This window comes from Vanellus vanellus (assembly GCF_965231255.1).
Source record: "Vanellus vanellus genome assembly, chromosome: 1".
NCBI lineage: Eukaryota > Metazoa > Chordata > Aves > Charadriiformes > Charadriidae > Vanellus > Vanellus vanellus.
The window spans coordinates 1,579,456-1,599,886 of NC_138905.1; the positions used below are offsets into that span (position 1 = coordinate 1,579,456).

A 20,431-nucleotide genomic window follows, 5' to 3' on the forward strand; every position below is an offset into this window, starting at 1 on the left:
GTGCATCTCCCCCTCGCTGCCGGCACTTGCACAGAGGCAGCAAACCTGGAGCCTCCAAGGAGCGAGCTGCTACCACCTTCTCCCAGAGTGATCCAGCAGCAAGGCACGAGCTCCACGCGCGCCCAACCCTCCAAAGGAGGCACTCAGCACCTTGAAGGATTTACTCTCTCAGCTTCCAGATTAACAGTCTGCTCAACCTGCTCCAGGTACAACAGGTAGGCACAAGGTAAGACAGCAATTAAGCACGTATTTGAAGGAGCGATTAATTGATGTTCTTCTAAAAACAACATAAGAAAACACTCTGGAAGAGCATACGTCTGCTTTCCATGAACTCAAGAGAAAGGCAGAAGCACAACATGGGCAGATCCTCCTGCTTGCCACTCAGGTATCAACAAAGCAAGTGTCTGGCAACTTCAAGGCTTTGCTTACAAGCTTTTCATAAGACTGCTTTTTATGTTTTTAAAAAAAGAACGTAATTTTAATGCCAGTGCACAGCAATAACCAGAACCAGGACAAAATACAAGCTGTACTTACATGAAGATTAGATGTAATATTTCCCTGGCAAATGAAACAATGCAGAACCTCATCAGGGGGCATCTTCTGCTTAATCCTACATATTAAGACTTTAACAGGGTTTGCAAGAGTCGCAGCCATGCTCAAAGCTAACGTTATTGGCTGCTGCTGCTAAGAAATGTTGAACACGTGGGAGTGCACTCAGCGAGACGCGTCTCCAAAAGCTTGCTGGGATTGTAAGATAGTCGTGATGACACTTAAAAACAATCACCTACTACAAATCCAAGCCTGCCTAGATCACAGTATAGCTTCACTAGAAACGACAGAAGAAATATCAAGCACGCCCTGCTAGACACAGCAGCAGAAAGCAGAGCAGGGACACCATTTTACAAGGCAAGTCACTTGTTTTACTGAAATCCTCTGTGCACTTTTTTTTTTTAATAAACTGTTACTACAAAGAAACAGCCTCCACAATTTGTTTAATCAGTATTTGGCAATCTAATGCCAGTTTAGTCTTTAGAACTGGGTACCATAAGCATAATCCTAAAGATGACTGCCATACTATTCAGAATACCAAAATCACCGCTCCGAGTCTGGGGAATGAAACGGAGAAGTAGTTAAAATTACCCAAATGCAGAACGATACAAAGGCTTTATTTTTCTTATTTTAAATAGGGCCAGGATGTCAAGCTAGAACAGGCACTCTGCTCCAAGCCATCTTAACCAAATTCATATTCTACAGTTTCATCTCAATGACCATCGCAATTATATGATTAAGCAGGTGCACTGCGCTTTCAGGTCTGTTCGACAAGCCCGAGCTTCAATAGCCTCCACGATCAAACTGACAAGGCAACAATGGAAGAGTGAACTTACAGTTCCAGCCAAGAGTCTGTCTTTTCAAGGCGGGGGGGGGGGGGGAAATCCAGCCGCCAGCAAAGACGCCGCATTCAGCTCTAAAAGCAGCAAGATGATACCCTTGAAAGTTGTTATTTAAGTAACAAAGATTATTTATTTATTTTTTTCCTCTAGTTGGTTTGGTTTTGGCAGAATGATCCGTGGATTGAAAGTTCTCATAATGGCAGGTAGAACTATATGTTCTGAGCCATGTTTAACTGGATTTTATTTATAAGCCACAACCTGTGACAGCATTTCTGACTGCTTCGGGGGGAGGGGGGGCTCTCCCAGTTCTGAAACGGGGCTGTTGCCGTGTCTTTGTGCGTTTTGAAGCACCACCACACGATTACCCTCATCCCTGGAGACCTCATTAAAATGGAGCCCCAGAAGTAGAGCAGAAAGAAGTGTAGCGTGACGTTTTAAAATTTACATTTTGACTCGTAAAAGTTTCCAGAAATGTCTATCCTTTTAAAAAAAAACAAAACAAAACAATCAAAAAAACCCCCAACAAAACACCACCAAACCCTACCAAAACAAGACATTCCAGCGCACATGCTCTTCCCCTGGGGACAGGCCAAAGAGAACAAAGCCACGTGACCGTCCTATTGCTCAACGCGACTCTTGGAAGGTGTTCAAGTAGGATGATAAGTGCGGTGTAAGCCTATAATGAACATAAAAAGGAATTTATCCCAAATGTAAACTGTGTCCTACCCTTTGCCTCAGCCGATCTCAGCGAAGCAAACACAGGGAGTTTTGCGATTACAAAATACTCCGCAGGTAAACTAAGGAGCTTTGTACCTTTATTCTCCTTGACTCAGGACAAGCCTAAAATTAGAAGGGAGTGCAACACTCCACGTATTACGCTCCCTGGTAGCTCCGACATGCATTACAAACGTTCAGCTCTGTAAACTGGTCAGAACAGGGAGATTCAAATGAAGCTGGGCACTATTTATAATTCCTTTCATGCACGGAACAGGGTGACACTTCCCTTTTCCAGCTCCGATGCTTAAAAATAGATCTCAGGGACTACAACCCAGCCAGGAGCATCTATCCACAAAAGGAGGAAAATAAATCAGCACGAAATAAACTCCCGTCCAAGGGGTGGCTGCAAACAGCTCGCCCTGGAGCGCCCGCCTTGCTCCCCGACGCAGAACAATAAACCCTGGCTCGGAACTGCCGCAGTCGGTAGCAAATGGCCCCGCGGTCCCGGGGGGGGACTGCGGGGTGTCAGGGTGCGTCCCCCCCATGGGTGTAAACACGCTGGCTGGGGCACCCCATCAGCTGCCGGCTCGCTCCGCCCCGGCCCCGGTTTCCGGGTAGTAACAGAGCAGCCAATCCGCGGAGTTGCGAGCTCTGCCCGAGGCCTCTTGCCTGCAAACACAGCTCCAAGGCCGGCAGCTCGACCTGAAATGTGGGGAACTGGGGATGGGATCCCCCCACATATCTCTTCAGCACCCCACAGTCCCCAGGGCGGGGGCATCTGGGCTGGATAGGCTTTGAGCCTTGAGCACTTCCCAGCAGGCCCACGGGACATCCCCACGCTTCCAAGCCACTGGCAAGTGGGTCCTGTGGCATTTTGGGGGGGCACGGAGCCTTCCTGCAAAGCCCTGCTAGCAGGTGGGCTGCAGGCAGTGCAGGTCATCCAGAAAACTTCAGTGAGTGGGGTGGGGGGCAGCAGCGCCCCCCAAGAGGGGAGGAAGGCAGCATGGCTCCCCCCCTGCAGGCCCTTCTCCAGCGTTCGCACAAGGTTGCGAGCGCGATCAGGAGAGAAACAATGAGTGACTCAGAGTTTCAGCACATAATCGTCCAGGCGATTATTAAACATCAGTTCAACACGTTAACGCGCACACACAGCTCTGCCTGTCGTCCCCGTCCCCCCCCCAAGCTCCACAGAGCTGAACAACCTCTCCCCTTCCCTGCTCACAAAGAGGCATCCACAAAAGAACACGGACGTGTTAGGATTGAAAATAGGAATAATAAAAAGACCCCACTCGGCTCCTAAACCTGTCAGAGCAGGGGAAGGCAGTGGTGTTATTCACTCTGGCCATCACCCCCTCCCTACTCAAAAAGGTAACCCTTGGCAGGCCATAAATCCATGCCATTATTCTCCATCGGAGACATGAAAAAGGAAACTGTAATGAAAATGGCAGCAAAAAGGGGGGAAAAAAAACCAAACAACAACACAACAACAAAACCCTCGAGCCCTGGGGAGTAGCAGCCTTCAAGTACATTCCTTCAGATGAGCCCTCTCTCCTTTGGTCACCACCAAGACCCTCCTCGCTCCCACGTCTGGAACCAGTCTTATTTCAGATCAGCTTCCAGAGAGGAAGATTCCCCAGGGAAGCGTCTTGGGAGCCTGGGCCTAGCGAGCTGCGCTCACCCCAGGCAGGCGAGGCAAGTCAGGCAGACAAACAAAAAAGGCTGGGGAGGGAGGAGTGGTGAGGAGAGTCATCTGACACATCCAACTTCCTAAGTTTGTTGTCCGCAGGAGACCGACCGCTCTAACCTCACCCCTCAAAACACCAGGAAGGCTGCGCCGACAATAACAAGAGCTTCGCTTCTGGAAAAGCCTTGGGTTTCTTTTGTCAGGGGGGAGAAAGAGAGCAGAGCGGAAACTACCCAGCGTCGGGAGGAATGCCAGATATTCGGGGTTTTCTACCTACCACCACACGGCCCTGGCTGCCGCTAGAAACACGGAGCGAGCGAAGCCACTTCAGAAAAACCTGCTCTTTGTCTCTTAAAATGCTGTGATCGCTGGAGATGCCGGCTACAAATCGAACAAAAAGGGGGAAGGAGAAAAAAAAAAAAAAAAAAAAGAGAGAGAGGGGGAGGGGAAAGGAGAGAAGCAGCAGATCAGGTTGGGCCTCAGCCCCTCTCCGGCCCAGACCTCTTTCCAGACTACCCCTAAGGAAGATTTTATTTCCCCCCACACGCTAAACAGCTGGAATTCCTGACCCTCCTCCCGGTGCGATTAAGCATCGATCGCAATTGGCGTTCGGTAGAGTATGACATGTGTGTAACTTTAAACCCCCGGATAAAAATAGCTCCGATTCATGCACGATCGGTAGTCATTTCCTATTTGCTTAAAAACAAGGCAAAAAATATACGAAGAGCAGCTTTGTAAAGAGAAACGCGCAGGCTGAACGTCAAACAGAAGTTTCCTTCGATAAGCCACCCTTGCGCCACAAACAGGAGCTGGTGCTGCTCCTCCCTCCCCCCATCCAAAAAAAACCCAACACAAAATCCAAGTAAGTTTGTTTATCTCTCTCTGGAAACTAAATCAGACCCATTTCCCAACCCCTTGACACCACCAAGTTAGAGCCACCAGACCCAAGTCCTGCTGAGGGAGGTCAAGCACCTTCAGTCAACAGAGCTGAAAAACATTTCAGCCAGTCTTGTCATTTCTACCCCTTCTCAGCACACACCGCCACCTTGTAAACAAAAACTATTAATAAAACAATCCTAGAACCAAATTCCCAATGATATTTTTCAACGCCACCCACACTCCAGACAGAAAGAAAAAGGATTCGCCACCCTGTAAAGGGCCAAGAACAAAAACAAGGAGGAAAAATATAAACAGATCTATCAGGGAAGGAGGGGGAGAAATAAAAATAATAAAGCCTAACCTAACCTGGAGTGTTACATAAACAGGACCTCTTGCGAGATGGGCTGCGGGCCCCGGAGCCCTTAGCCCACCCCCCCTGTCACCCAGCCACGGGTCTGCTATGAGCCAGTCCCCGGGGAGGGGGCCCCATTTCCGCCCCCCCCCCCCCAAATTAAATCCCTAAGACAGCACCAGAAGCTTCGTGAACCGCAGGCTGAAATCGGGGAGTAAACGGGGAGTAAATAATAATAAACACCACAAAAGCCTTTCTTTGGGCTGTGGCTGCTGGAGCTGCTCTCCCCTTCCTTGCCCTCCCCCGGCGGCTGGGCCGCAGGCCAGGGCAGGGGAGGGGGGTGCCGGGCACCTAGGATGCGGTGGGGGGGGGACCTTCACCAAGAGAGGAGGGGGACACCTGCAGGGACACCGCCAGGGCACCCCAACTGGTGGCTGTCAAGCCACGGAGGGGAATAAGCCCCCCTCAAAATAAGGGAAGAGCTGGGGGAGGGAGGATTAGGGCTTCCCCCCCACATAAGGGGGGGCCCTCACCCCGGGGGGGGGGGAGGGGGATGGTCCAAGCTCCAGCTCTGGGGAGAGGCCTAGGCCTGGCCTCAGAAAGGGGCGCTGCCGCCGCCCGGAGTGGGGGGGGCGCGACACCGGAGCGGGGGGGTCCCCGGTGCCCCCCCGCCCCCACCACCCCGCTGCAGGCCTGGCCGAGGAGGCGGGCTCGATCCCCGGGGGCTGCCGGCAGAGATTGGGGAGGGGGGGGGGGTCGCGGGAGGTGTGGGAAGGATACAGCTTGACCACGTCGGTGTCCATCCGCCTCTTGCCCGGGCTGGGGGAGGACATGGTGGCCGCAGCCGCCCCCGGTGCTCCGGGCGGGCTGTCAGCACCGCCGCCGCGAACCGGGGACGCCCGGCACCGAGGGGAGCGGGGGGACGCCGGCCTCCGAGCCGCTGGGACCCCCCCCCGCCGCCGCTGTCGTCGTCGCCGCCGCCGCCGCTGTCGCCGCCGCCGCCCTCGTCCTCCTCCTGTGGTGCCGCCGGTGTCGGTGTCGTCGCCGGTGTCGTCGCCGCCGCCGCCGCCGCCGCCCGGGCGCCCCCCCCCCGCGCCGCCTCGCGCTCCCTCAGCCGCGAGCCCCGCTCCAGTCGTCGCCTCTGCCGGAGCCTCTCTCTGGACCCCTGACGTCACCCGCTGTGACCTCACCGCCCCGCACTATAGTGATTGGTTGCGCCAGCAACGCCACGCCGGCCCCGCGGCACGCTGGGAGTTGTAGTGCGGCGGAGCGGGTGATCGGGGCGGGGGGAGGGAGGGAGTGTTGTAGGAACCGCGGGTTCGAGACCCCGGCGGGGGGCACAGCGCAGGTGTCCCCACTCGGCAAAGCGCCGGGGGGGGAAGGTGGACAGTGTCACCTGGGGGAAGCCACCATTGAACCCAAACATCCCCCCAAACACACCCCGGATCACAAAGCAGGCACGTGGCAGATGGCCAGGCCTCACAGCACGAGTCACCATGCCGCTTTTCCGGTGCGACACCGGCCAAGCATTTCCCCGGTGCCTCAGTTTACCCAACCGGACAGGGGAGGCACCTGCCAGCGCCCCGGAGGTGACAGCAGGACGCGTGACGATGGCGCTTAATGGGTGTCTCTCAAGCCAGCGGGGCTCTGGCGTGGCATCTCCACGCCCAGGGCGGACATCCCGCATTCCTGACCCCAGCATCACCCCAAAAATTTGCCCCAACACTTCCTCCCCCAAAAATAGTCTGAGTAAAGGGGTAAGTTCATGCCAAAAGTGTGTGTGTGTAGGGACTGATTTCCTCCATTTAATGCCCCAACGTGCCCCTCCAGCCCCGAGTCTGGCTGGAGAAGGAGGTAACACACTGGGGGGGGGGATCAGATAAATACCTCAGTGAGATAAGCCAGGAGATGCAATGAGGAATGGGGGTTTATTTATATATTTAAATATTTTATATATATATATATATATATCTCCCTGGAAGTGTTCAAGGCCAGATTGGACAGTGCTTTGAGCAACCTGGTCTGGTGGGAGGTGTCCCTGCCCAGGGCAGGGGGGGTGGAACTAGGTGATCTTCAACATCCCTTCCAACCCAAACCATTCTGTGACTCTGTGATATTTGAGTTGGAGAAGTTGGGATAGAGGATCCTCCATTTCCCCAGCCTTGATGCTCCCTGACCAGTTCCAGGCAACTGGGAGAACAGGATGGGGGGAAATAATCAGGATTTTCTCTTACTTTCTTGAAATCCTTGTATTTTGTCTGTGTACTACCAGTTTTGCAATGGGGACAACTTCAGGGTAACAGGGACTATGACGGCATCCTGTCCCTTTTGGGATGCCTCCAGACCATTCTTGTAGCACCCAGACCCTTGTACGTGGGTGCACAGGGGATTTGTGGGCCCTCTGAGCCCTCCCGGGTCTGAAAATTGGGGTGTGTGGGCAGGGGTGGTGGCTGGCCTTGCCCACCCAGCACAGGGACATCGTTCCCCCCACACCGTGGGGGTTTGTGGGGTGGTTCCCTGACCACAGTGGAAATGGGCAAAGTGGAGATTTGTGGGGTGGGAGGGTGGCAAGGAAGGTGTGAGAGGCCATGGGGAACTGGGGAGATGTGGGGAGTATGGGGAGTCATGGGAAACCATTGGAGAAGGGGGAGCCAGAAGAGTTCTGTGGAACTATAGAGACCCACAGAAAGCTGTGGGGAGCTATAAGGAGTGGAGGGAGCTATGGGGGACAAGAGAAGCCAGGGAAAACCATGGGGGACTGTTGGGGATAAGGGAATCTGTGGGTCCAGGCAGCTGGGGAAGGGGCTCCTCCATGCCCCACAGCAGAGCCCAGCCCGTCCTCACCCCTCAGGGGCTGGGGGTAACCCAGGGTGTGTGGAGGGGTGACACCCCCATCTCTGCCCCAACTCCCAGACCAGCAACAGCCATGGGGTGAAGCAGCCGTTTGTTAAGGCTATGCAATTAGGAAAGGAAGGTGGCCCACCCAAACTCAAGCCCCGCTGCTCCCTGGGGGCCTTCCTGACAGCACCCACCCAAGAAGCCGGCAGGTAAAGGGTGTCTCTCAGAAGAAGCCCCCAGCTGGGCAGGTGTACCCACAAGTTTTGGGGTTCAGGGAGAACAGAGATCTGCCCTCACCAAGGCAGCCACTGCCTTCCCAGGCACAGAGTAGCCAGAAAATGCCCCAAAGGGGATGGGGGAAGACAAGATGAAGAAAAAATAACCAGAACTGGGGCTGGTGAAACTTTGGAACCAAAGAGGGTTCCTTTGCTCCCAAAAAAGGAAAAGGGAATGACATTTCCATGCCTTCACCCACACCCGTGTGGCTGTGGCAGGTCTGGGATGAGGAGGTCCATCTGAGCCTCGGTTGTCTGCGGAGTCTCAGCCCTCCCTAAAGCCTTTTCCCTGACATCCTCGAGGATGGAGACAACAGATCAGGGTCTCCCTTCTTGGCTGCTTCTTCCCCTTCCATGGAGACCAGTCCCTCCCCAGCACTCAGGCTCGTGGCCCTAAGCCATGGGAAGCCCTAACCTGCCTCTTTCAGGGTTTTGGCTGCATCCCGGCCTCCTATGTTCTCTGGCCCGGGTGATTTATCACCCCAGGGAAGCTATCAGCCCCCAGTTAAATTCACTTCAGGTAGCTGATTGCCGGGGCAGACACTGGCAGGCATTGGAGTACAAGGCTGGGGGCATCTCTGCATGTATGGGGGCTAAAGCCATGGCAAAGAGCCCACATCAGGCACAGGAGACAGTGGAACAAGGAGTGGGAAACTGGAGGAGGCAGCTGGACAGTTATTCCACAAAGATGAGCATCCCAAGGGATATGGGAGCCATGTGCTAGGTCCCAGAGCTCACCCTGCCTCAGGAAGAAGCGACGCACCAGCAGTAAGAAAAAAAAAAAAGTGAAATGTTTATTCCCACCTGGCATCACTTCCCTGCGCCGCTGGTGGCAGGTCACAGCTGGACAAGACGGTCACCCTTGTGAGGTGACCATGTCTCCTCGTTCGCCCCGCATGCCTGCGGCACGTCCCAGCTCCAGACGGGGCTGTCAAAGCCCTTGGGGCCAAGGGCTACAGCAGCAATTTGTGAAGGTAGGAGGCTTCAAGGAAGGCAGTCAGGGAGGAGGGGGTCCCAGCAGCCACGGCAGGCTGTGTTTGGCATGGAGCCTCCTCGGCATACCCTTCCCAGGGTACGGAGCTGCTGCGGGAGTGACTGCAAAGTGGATCTCTGCCAGACCGATGTGATGCCCTGTGCCACCAGTCAGGCAGCAGTCCTCAGAGGCAGCAGCCCGTTCAGGAGGAATTCATGCTCTCCCACTGCCGGAAAATGCGGAACACCTTGCAGGACTTCACTGAGAGACTCTACGAGAGAGGGGAGCAAAGCAACAACCAGAGGTTAAGGCACCGCAACAGGACCTGCAACCACCACCAATCTGCCTACAAAGCACATGAGGAGCAACTGCAGCCAAAAAACCCATCTGAAACATCCTAATTGGGTGCCGAGACATCAATTTGCTCCTCTTCTTTGTTAGCTCTATTTACCAGAACTGGAGGGGAGAGCAAGGTGGCTGCAAGCAAGAAGCAGGATGGGTCTCCAGTCATTCTTGCTCCAGCTGGAGCTCTCACCTCCAACTTGTGTCTGGTGCCACAGGTCCTGCTGGTACTTTCCTGGCATGTAGTACAGCCAGAAGGCACTGGCCTGTTGGGGACACAACTCACACAAAGTCCCCAAGACAAATGCTGAAGCAGGACTGCTCCAGCCGTCCCTGCAGCTCAGCCCCAAAGCAAAGCAGGGGGAAGCCAGCAGAAAGAATCCAAGTGGATAATGGGGCCTGGGGAGGCAGCGGCAGGTACTGGCTGCTCCACAGCCGCTCGGGGACTGGGGGCTGTGGCCTCAGTTCTGCTCCCCTGGCTCAGCAAACCCACCGGTCCAACAGCCTGGGGCTGGTGGCCACAGGAGCCAGTGGTCAGGGTGTCTACAGAGAGGGTCGGGAGCTCTCTATCAGGACACAAAGTGAAACTGGATCTTGGGCAGCGCTGAGCTGCTCGGGAAAGGCTGTTATTTATAGCAGCCCTTGAGCAGAGCTGCACACAACACATCGTTGTAACGGATGAGACCCGGCTGAGAGACTGTCAGCGCAGCTGGAGGGGAAGCTGAGGCTCTGCAGACATACACTTGGTCCTTGCCACCCAGCTGGGTTTGGATTCAGCCCGAATGAAGCCCATCTACCCTGAATTCCGCCCATAATCTTTCAGCCCTGGGCAAGGCTGGAGCAAGCAGTGTTTGAGCACTTGGTTTCGGGGCTGGGGATCCCACAAGCTCACCACAGGCTCCGTCTCAGGCACTCTGTCGCACTTTCTGGTGGCAAGGAGCGTGTTCAGTACCACTCGCCAGCCTGGCTCTGCCTTTGCAGACTCCTTCTCCATCTGGGTCATGGTATCCTCCAGGGCTCCCCCTCCCTCCACTGCGTTGACCCAGGGACACCAGTCACGATGCTGAGAGCTGGGGTCAAAGAAGCTCCTCAAAGAGGTGTCCTGGGTAGGGGAGGAGGTGACAGTGAAGGAGGACAGCAACAGCATAGTTTAAACCAAACTCCAACGACACAATAAAACCCTCTCTATGCCTAAACACCAGGCCTGAGCTGGCTACGGTGACAACACTCGTCCCTGGATCAGGAGCACCCTGCCCAGATCCATCTTCTCCCCCCTCAGGCTCTCCCTGCGCCTGCACCTGGGTCACTCACCGAGCTGCTGGAAGAGCAGAGACGCGCCCGCTTGGCTCTGCGAAGAGGACTGGATGGCACCTCCATGTTCTCCCCCTGCCCCATGCTGCGGGTGACAGGGCGGCTCCTCAGAGTGGGGCTGGCCACCTCCAACTCACTCCGGTCCATGGGGATGGGAGAGTCCCAACCCCGCGGGCGAGGGATTGCTGGGGACGGGCTCTTCTCATGCTGCCAGTGGGGAAAGAATACGGATTTACTACAGCTCCTTGGGTCACCAGCATGTCCTCTGCCTGAAGGGGTCAGAGAGATCCTGCTCAGCTCAAAGAAGAGATCAAAGCCTTCTCAGCCGTCCTGGCCAGGAGTCATGCCACCTTCCCTTCACACCAGGAGCATCTCAGATGTGTCTAGTTGGATGTGGGTGAAGGCAACCCCTGATTCGGAGCACCTCAACTCAGACGAGCCCCAGGATGCTGTCTGGAAAAGCCCTTCTTGTGCCCTCTGACAGGAGGGTTGAGGGGGGGGGGGAGGACAGACAGCTGCAGAGGGTAGGGACAAAGGAAGCAGCAACCCACTTCTGTTGGCCGTTGCCTACAGCTGGAGACATGGCACCCAAATGAGCCTCTTTCAAGGTAAAAGGCAGAAGGTACCCAAACTACATCAGTCTCATCTCCTGTGTGCCCCTGTATCACCCAGACATCCCAAGTTCACGGGCTGGCTGAGCTGGGCCATACCTGCTCGGAGCCCGGAGGGAGCGTGTCTTGGCTCCGTGTGAGCATCCTGCGCGGAGACATGGGCACGAGTGGGAAGCGGTCAGTGGGTGTCGGCGGAGCACTGCTTGGGCTGCAGGAGTCCAGCTCCGGCCCCGCAGACTCCAGCTGGTGAAAGCCCCACAGTCCCACCTTCCTCATGCAGCGGGAGCAGGTGATCACCGAGAGGTGCACAGAGCCAGACACAGCACTGTAGGGACAGAGCCAAATCACAGGAAAAGGTCAGGGACAAGCCTGGGCCCTTCCCCAAAATCACAGCTTTCACAACAGATGCAGGTATTTGGCAGAGCACAGGAACAGTTTCAGTTGCAGGTACCTCAGCCAACACATTTCAAGACATCAGTACCCCTGGGCTGAGGTGCAGACTTACCATTCTTGTAGCCCCATGTGCTAATAAGTAAAAAAAGACCATTAAAACCCATCTATGGCATTGATTCAAATTGTCTCGGTTACATTTTGGCTTGCCACAAAGGAAGAGCACACTCAGTTATCTGTACTCTCCATATCAGCTGAGAGCATCCCCATCCTTAGCCCCGAACTGCCCAGCCACAGAGGCAGCTCCACTCTTCCCCACCATAAGCGTTTTTCCAGCCTGCACCATACGAGATTGCTTCAACTTCAGCAAACTGCCTCAGGCACAAACAGCATGGCTGTTCTGCTCACAGCGCACACTTTGGGAAGCGTGAACATTCAAGTCACGAAGTTTCCCTCCCTTTCCGCAGGCCTGACAAGCAATGAAAACGTTATGGAGGATGACATTTCAGGGATTGACTTCAACATCTAAATCAGCAACGAGTGGGGCAACCGACAGCTCAGTTGTTTTAGACTCTTTGCCGTCTCAGGGAGACACCTATTTTAGATTAGGTAGCTTTACACTGGGGTTTCTGGAAGCCTGTCGATTTTAACGGCTGGAGATGATAATAAAATAGTGAAATAGGGGATACCGGACATTTCACAGGAGGGATATTTGCATTCCTCTAGATTCTGATGGGTTTCACCAGCAACCCCAAAGTGCAGCAGACACTTCGGTATCAGTCCTACACCACCACCCACCTGCAAGTCCAGCCGCACAGAGCCAGGATGCAGGCAGGAACGTGCATTTGCAGGATTTCTGTGGCAAACTTCATCGGCGGTTTCTCTCCCTCCGTTTTGTGCTCCAGTTCCTCCCCAATCAGCTGGAGGAGCAAAGTGATCTTCTCCTCTGTCAGGGACTGTGGGGCAGAGAAAGGTGGCACAGCCTGATAAAATACGCTGCTTCTACTCACAAACCACGTTCCACATGGAGAAAAATCCCTTTTTCACTGCCAGAAAGGGCTGGGTGCGTAAGCTAGAACTCTCAGCACTTCTACTCTGGTTAACAGGCAAAAGCCACGCAGAAGCAATAGCTTCCTCCTGCTTTGAGCCCATCTGACCCTCCTCGTTTCATGGACTCTGTTCAAGCACTGTTTGCTCCCCCAAGCATGAGTGAGGACAGTGGAGCAAGTCACACCTCCAGTGCTCACAGCAAACATGAGCCTGAACAGCCCCTGTTTGTCCCTCGGATCCCAGGGAGGCAGCAGGGCCTTTGCTTGCCCATGCTCAGGCAAAGCGTGAGCATTTCTGGGGCCATTGCTGAAACACAGCATGAAAAGAGTCCCCAGAGGCTCTCAGTCAGACTCCAGACCTTGCTGCTAGCGGGACAGCTTGGGAGTTAGATGTGGAGATGCGATACATCCATTTGCTTTATGCTGTCTCTTCTCAGGGGGCTCTGATGGGTTTCATAGCTCAGACAGCCCACGGTGGCAACCATAAAACACCTCTGCGATTTCTGCTGAATGGATGAAGAGTTCCCCGGTTCCCATACGGCTTCTTGCTGCTGAGAGCCATCTGTTTCCCAGCCAGTGAGTGCCCAACAAGCCAGACTTGGCTGGAGTAGAGCAGGGCCTGGCCAGGTCCCTAGGAGGAGGCAATCCCACACTTGCTCCTGGCTGCAGTTACACTCCAGCCCCTCCTGCCATAACTCCTGCTCTTCCCTCCTGCCTGCTGAGCCTCCTCACACAAGAGGCCCTCCTGTACTACGCTCCCCGGGCTCCCTCACCTTTGTGGGCCTCTGCCCACACCTCTGCTCTGGGGCAGCCTCTGGCACCCCAAATTCCCAACCCAACCTAGAGCAATGACTGTCTCCAGTGGGATCCCAGCCACTCATTAGAGGGGTGATATGCAGGCTGCCGCATCTCACGGAGTGCTTGGAGCTAACAAACAGGGGTGGGGGCTGCCAGGGAATGCTCCCAAAGGAGTCTGTAGGACCCCAAATCACTTCTGCCAGGCACCAGAGAGCACCATGCATGCCAGAAAAGGTGCAGAGTGGGAACCAGACACTGTAGCCCACTTGCCGCTGGCAACATCGTGGTGACATAAGCCAGCTGCATTGGCCAAGGGCTTGCATGACAGATGAGCCTTTCTAAACTCCCTTTTACGTGCTTCCAAAAAACACCAGATGAAACCACCATGCAGGGAACACCCAAGGAGAAAGCCAAGGCAATGACAGACCACTCACACATGCAGGCAGGGTTGAGGTTTGCCTGCCTGGCAAGCTCAAGCCTCTGATTTGAATCTCGCAACTGTTTCGGTCAGGGTTTGCACAGCACAGGCGTGCCTGGCATTGTCACCGGGCACTTGAATGCACCCAAGCTTGGGGCCAGGCAGGAACTCACCATATTTTTCATGTCTTCTGGTCTGAGGGAGGGCAGCTGCAGCTCCAGCTGACACAGGCTCTGAAAGCGGTCTAGAAAGTCCTGGAGAAGGGCTCTGGGTTCATCCACCAGCAACATGGCAAAACGATCTGGTGAAAGGAAACGCGGGAGGCCTGAGCTGTGCCACCAGCTTTCCCACCCCCTCCTTATCCCACAGGGCAAGAGAGGAGATGAGTCCAGCCAAGGTCTTCCCATAATGGTCTCCTGGCTTTTAAAAGAAAAAAGCTGAGCACAGCCTTTTTCCTTTGCAATCACCCTTCCCCATGCAGCGCAGGTTTGAAGATGAGATCTTTTGCCCTTTGAGCATCCCGTATCATCCAGCCTCCACTGCCCCCTCCCAGTTATAACCTGAAAAGCGTTTTAACTGCCCTAGAGGAGCACAAAGGTTAAGAGAGGCTGGGTACAGCCCAGCCTGGCGCTCCAAACATGGCTCAGTTTGTTTATTTGCCGAGGCTTCTCAGAGATGTCACTTTGCCACTGTGTGTGTCATCATCCACACGAGGGAAAAAGGGGACTGTGATGACACCACTTGCTTTGAGAACTTGAAGAGAAACCACAATTCCTACAATGGGAGACAACAGCAGTAACAGAAAGGGAGAAAAAAGGGAACAATGCCAGACATGTGCACTAGCCAGGCTCTGAGACACCAACCTGGGCAGGGGCTGTCCGGCCAGAAGCAGAACTTCTCGTGTGCGGTGCACAAGGCCTTCTTCAGCTCCACACAGCGCTCCTTATCTGCAAGGCAAAGCTCAATTCTACTCCCCTGCAGAGCCACCTCCTCGGGGAATGATTGGGAAAACCAGACCAGGAGAGGAAGGCATCAGGCTACGAGGTCTTCCCTGCTCCTCCTGTTCAGCATGGCTTGGGTGACAGATGCCACCTGAGGCTGTAGCTTGCAGAGCCCGAAGCTCTCACCTCAGAGACATCTTCCTCCCCACCAAAAGGACCTGCCGCACCTCCAGCCTCCCTGCAGGCAACCACAGAGCAGCGGTTCCTGCAGCAGCAAAGGCAGGCTGGTTCAAGGAATTATCTCCACAACAGCAAGTATCACCAGAGTGGTTCCACCTCCCTGCAGCTAAAATCCCCTGCCGTTCCTAGGCACAGCAAGCACGGAGCAGGGGAGCCTGCCACACTACACAACAGCACAGTAGAAACAAAGCTCAAATCAACCACCGGGACAGGAACTGCCCGCTCCTGCCAGTTTTAGCTCCGGGGCTGCTGCTAACTCACCTGACCCCTCCACCCTGGCTGTAAGAGTCAAAACACAGCCACATCTAGAAATCAAGCTTCCCCAAAAAAAGATTTGATATTTAAGTTATTCATACCTTTCAGAACCAAATAAACTATTTTCCAATTTATTTTTCAAGCTCTTTTTTCAACCTGTGATTATTTTAGATTTTCCTAAAACAGTACAATTACCAACAGAATAATTAGGCCAAGGTTTATTTAAAAAAGATAGTCTGAACAAACAGCTGACGTCAGTATTCAGAGTGACCCGAAAGGAAATACTCATACAGCTCTGCACTACACATGACCCACAGTTTGTCAGCCATCAGGGCTGCGCTCTCTGCTACCTTAGAGATAACAAGAGCAGGGACCTGCAGTCAAGAAAATTGAGAAGCAGAGATGACACTTATTTGTGGTGGGGTAATATATGTCTTTCTGCAGAGGGCAGACACAGGTAAAGGAAAGTAAAGGTCTGGGCAGGTGCTTTCCTGTGGCCTTTGCTATCCTGTGGCTTCCAAGAGACACTCAGGTGGTGGGGCTGAGCCCACAGTGAAGGCTGATGTTCCTGCTGCACTCTCAGCCTCGTGTTGTCCAACGTGGGAGACATAGGAGCTGTTACTGTTCCCTGCCTGTGCCTCAGAGCATCAGGAGTGCCCAGTGCTCTGTGAGCAGGGGAAAAACTAGTGCTGAGCCTGGGCAGGGAGCTCAGCAAGGGCAACAGGAGGGGGAGTTTTGCTACTGCTCGTCTGAGTAGTTTGAGGGCAGTGGAGAAGTTTATTAATTAAATTACACAATGTGACCACCAGAACAGTCCGACTTGGTGACCAGCAGCCACCAACAGCCCACATTAGAAAAATTTAGTGGTGGATTAGGGCAGCAGACTGAGCAGTCAGGAAACAAAATTTAAAAAATGATGTTCAGGTACTTGAATGTGTTCAGAGGAGGGCAACAAAGCTGGTGACAGTGCTGGAACGCGTATCCTGTGAGGAGCGATTGAGGACCCTGGGTTTGTCTGGTTTGAAGAAAAGGAGGCTGAGGAACAACCTTGTTGCTCTCTACAGATTCCTGAGGAGGGGATGTGGAGAGGGAGGAGCTTATCTCTTCTCCCTGGGATCCTGTGATAAGACACACAAGAACAGCTCAAGGCTGCATCAGGGGAGGTTCAGACTTGATATTAGGAAACATTTTTTTACCAAGAAGGTGGTCACACACTGGAACAGGCTTCCTGGAGAGGTGGTCGATGCCCCATGCCTGGTAGTGTTTAAGAGGCATTTGGACAATGTCCTTAATAATATGATTTAACATCTGGTCAGCCCTGAAGTCATCAGTCAGTGGGACTAGATGATCATCATAGACTCCTTCCAACTAGAACTATTCTAACCCATCTCTGACAGCAGAAGCAGGAAGTTTTACCGTGTTCTCACAAACTGAAAGAAATTTATTCAGCTTGCACTTTATTTTCAGAGACATCAAACACCCAGCACCATCTAAGACAAGACTAGGGAGTCATTTACACACACAGCAAGGTACAGCCCACCCCTTGTACCCACTGTATGATGGCATACGTACACTTGTTGAAGTCAAATGTGAGCTGTAGGCTCACACAGAGGAAGGCTTGGCAGCTGGAGCACTTCAGCATGTCACACTCTACATTGGTCCAGCCGTACTTGGCACAAACCAGGGGAGACAGCTCATGGGGTTTGCCTGCCCACTTCAGCGGGTGCTCGTGTTAAGGATAAAACCCAATAAATTACAGGTTGACCAGGCAAAGCTTTGGCCACAGCTTATTTGGCCAAAGGAGAAAAGCTTCCAAGAAGATGGAGCCTGCAGAGAAGCAACAGAGAGGGTGACAGCAAAGCAGGGTGGGGGACGGCTGGAAGCTCAGTGCCAGAAAGGATATGGTGAATGTTTCTACTCTGCTGAAATAGGCTTCCTTGCTGGTGGACTCCAAGGAGAGAGCATCCATTTGAGAAGATCCATTAGCTGATTCTGACCAGTCGGACATGTCCTTCCTAAAAGGAACATCAAGTCAGCAAGCACAGCATCTGTGCTGCCCTGAAAAGATTTCATTAATAAAAAATGCACAGACCACTTTCTAGCCTCTCGTCCTTCAGGCTTACCCTTACAAGAACCCTTTCTCCAGAGCTCCTAAGCCCTAGACCTTTAATTACTTTACTAATAAACCAATTTAAAAAATATAATGCAACAAAAAAATATGTGCATTATACACTTGATGACAACCAACAGCAGTGGCAGATGGTGATTTGATGGACAGGGAGGAGACAGGAACTTGTTCTCTGAGCCTAGTGAAGGCAGACTGATGATTCCAGCATGTCTCTGAAATTGGGGACACTCCTAAGCTCCCAACACTGGCCTCCACAGCCAGAACATTGGCCCCTGTGGCTGGAACGCCATCCTCATGGCAAGCACTACCCTTCGGCCTCTCCCCAACACCCCTCCAAGGCCCAAAATTCAGGGATGGTTGGGTCAAGGGTGAACTGTGCCTCTGAGGGAGAACATGGCTGCTTGGCTTTAGTGAGATGCCCCCAAAGCTCAGCCACCCAGTGCCACCAGTTGCCTTCCAGACTTCCCAACACCCACCAGTAGCTCCTACAACTCTGTGTGTTCCCTGGTGTGTGACCCCACACTTTTCAGGTCAGAGCCCCAGTACACAGCCACAGAATCACAGAATGATAGGGGTTGGAAGGGACTTCTGGAGATCATCTAGTCCACATCCCCCTGCCAGAGCACGGTCACCTACAGCAGGTTGCACAGGACGGCACCCAGGACGGTTTTTAATGTTTCCAGAGTAGGAGACTCCCCCACCTCTCTGGGCAGCCTGTGCCAGTGCTCTGCCACCCTCACAGAAAAGACGTTCCTCCTCGTGTTTAGATGGAACTTCCTAAGCTCAAGTTTGTGCCCGTTACCTCTTGTCCCATACCCGGGCACCACTGAAAAAAGACTGTTCCCATCCCCCTGGCACCCTCCCTTTAAGGATTTATAAGCATTGATAAGATTCCCCCTCAGTCTTCTCTTCTCCAGACTAAAAAGCCCCAAGTCCCTCAGCCTTTCCTCATAAGAAAGATGCTCTAGACCCCTCATCATCTTTGTAGCCCTTTGCTGGACCCTCTCCAGCAGTTCTCTGTCCTTCTTGAACTGGGAAACCCAGAACTGGACACAATACTCCAGATGTGGCCTCACCAGGGCAGAGTAGAGTGGAAGGATAACCTCCCTCGACCTGCTGGCCACACTCTTCTTGATGCCCCCCAGGATGCCATTGGCCTTCTTGGCCACCAGGGCACATTGCTGGCTCATGGGCATCCTGTTGCCAACCATGACTCCCAGGTCCCTTTCCACAGAGCTGCTCGCCAGGAGGTCAGCCCCTAACCTGTACCGATGCGTGGGGTTATTCCTCCCCAGGGGCAGGACCCTACACTTGCCTTTGTTGAATTTCATAAGGTTTCTTTCCACCCAACTCTCCTGCCTCTCCAGGTCATGTTAAATGGCAGCACAGCCTTCCGGCGTGTCAGCCACTCCTCCTAGTTTTGTGTCATCAGCAAACTTGCTGATGGTACACTCTACCCCTTCATCCAGGTCATTGATGAATGTATTGACCAGGACCTGACCCCGTACTGACCCCTGGGGAACACCACTTGTTACAAACCTCCAACTAGACTCTGTGCCACTAATCGCAACCCTCTGACCTGTACCTGTCAGCCAGTTCTCAATCCACCCCACTGCCCATTCATCTAACCCACACTTCCTAAGTTTGCCTATGAGGATGATGTGGGAGACAGTGTCAAAAGCTTTGCTGAAGTCAAGATACACAACATCCACTGCCAGTTCAGCTCACTTAGGCTGTGGGAACACCCAAACTCTACAGGTCAGTTACCAGCCCCTGCCCTCCCAATTCACACCAGTACCTGCCACCACCCACTACTGCCTCCCAGTGTCCCAGTACCTCTCGGTTTCTGCTACTGTCTCCCTGTGCCTCTTAGTCCCTGCAGGACTTCCAGCACCACCAGTACTTCCTCACAGTACCCTTAGTTCATCCAGTACTCCCAGTGCTTCCTAGTCTCTCCAGTACTGCCTCCCCGTGCCTCTCAGTCCCTCCAATACTCCCAGTGCCACCAGTACTGCCTCCCAGTGCTTCTTAGTCCCACCAGTACTCCCAGCCCCAACAGCACCGCCTCCCAGTGCCCCTCAGCCCCACCAGTACCGCCTCCCAGCGCTCCCCACCTTCCAGTATCCCCCCCGTACTTCCCAGTCCCTCCCAGCACACCCCAGCGCCCTCTTTTCTCAGTACCCCTCTACCATAATAACACTCAATACCTCCCAGTGCTCTCCAACACCCCACAACGACCCCTGTCATCTTGCAGTGCCCCCTCAATAACTCCCAGCGCCCGCTCCCCCAGTAACTTCGAGGGCTCCCCATCCTCCCCACCCCCCGTCAGTGCCACACGGCCGGGTCGCCCCCTCCGCCCCCCTCAGGCCCAGCGCCAGCGGGGCCCCGCCGTTCACCCTCACCCGTCGGGGCCGGTGCCCTCGGGGGCGATGCCACCGTCGATGAGGTCGCGGATCTGCTGGGGGGTGACAGCGGGCGGCCTCCCCCGGGCCCCCCCCGCCGCCCCGGCGCTGGGCGCCGCCATCTTGGTCCCTCACCCTGTCACGGCCCGGGGAGGGGGGGCGGGAAACGCGGCCGCGCAGGACCGTTCCGGCTCCGCCGCGGGGCCGGCCATAACCCCAAGCAACTCCCGCACGGCCTTCCGCTTCCCAGGAGGGTTACCGGTGCGCTGCCGCTTCCGCTGCGGAGCCCCGGGACCCCCACACCCGCCCCCCCCCAGTTCCCGCTTTCGTCGCTCTATTGCTCCAGCCTGCCCCCGCGGCGACGCGCAGGCGTCACAACAACGACGCTCCCATCGCGGCCTTCCCCCACCTATCAAGAAGCCCGCATTTCATAGGCC

The 20,431-nt window shown here is 54.3% G+C and overlaps 2 protein-coding genes across 2 annotated transcripts in view; both read right to left on the reverse strand.

Moving 5' to 3' along the window:
• The window catches only part of UBE2H (ubiquitin conjugating enzyme E2 H), a 54,541-nt gene extending 48,390 nt beyond the window's left edge, over positions 1 to 6,151 (reverse strand). The window contains exon 1 of the mRNA XM_082488409.1: positions 5,804 to 6,151. Coding sequence (XP_082344535.1) covers positions 5,804 to 5,856 — 53 coding nt within the window. The 5' untranslated portion in view covers positions 5,857 to 6,151. The remainder of the gene's footprint in view (positions 1 to 5,803) is intronic.
• A 2,778-nt stretch (positions 6,152 to 8,929) lies between these two features.
• On the reverse strand, positions 8,930 to 20,319 carry ZC3HC1 (zinc finger C3HC-type containing 1). The gene is made up of 10 exons (XM_082486023.1): positions 19,995 to 20,319; positions 17,368 to 17,479; positions 17,037 to 17,187; positions 14,892 to 14,975; positions 14,202 to 14,329; positions 12,562 to 12,719; positions 11,473 to 11,698; positions 10,763 to 10,969; positions 10,344 to 10,553; positions 8,930 to 9,380 (listed from the first exon to the last, which is right to left on the reverse strand). The coding sequence occupies exons 1-10, from the start codon at positions 20,114 to 20,116 to the stop codon at positions 9,312 to 9,314; spliced, it is 1,467 nt and encodes a 488-aa protein (XP_082342149.1). The 5' UTR covers positions 20,117 to 20,319; the 3' UTR covers positions 8,930 to 9,311.
• Positions 20,320 to 20,431: the final 112 nt, after the last annotated feature.

Bases quoted from the DNA above. Each gene is read 5' to 3' on its own strand.
- ZC3HC1 (XM_082486023.1), bottom strand. From the start codon at position 20,116: ATGGCGGCGCCCAGCGCCGGGGCGGCGGGGGGGGCCCGGGGGAGGCCG. The intron at 14,976-17,036 runs GTACGTATGCCA...TTTGCCTTGCAG, and splicing joins CACATTTGACTTCAACAAGT to ATAAGGAGCGCTGTGTGGAG. The intron at 9,381-10,343 runs GTGAGCTTGTGG...CCTCTCTCGTAG, and splicing joins TGCCTGAGACGGAGCCTGTG to AGTCTCTCAGTGAAGTCCTG.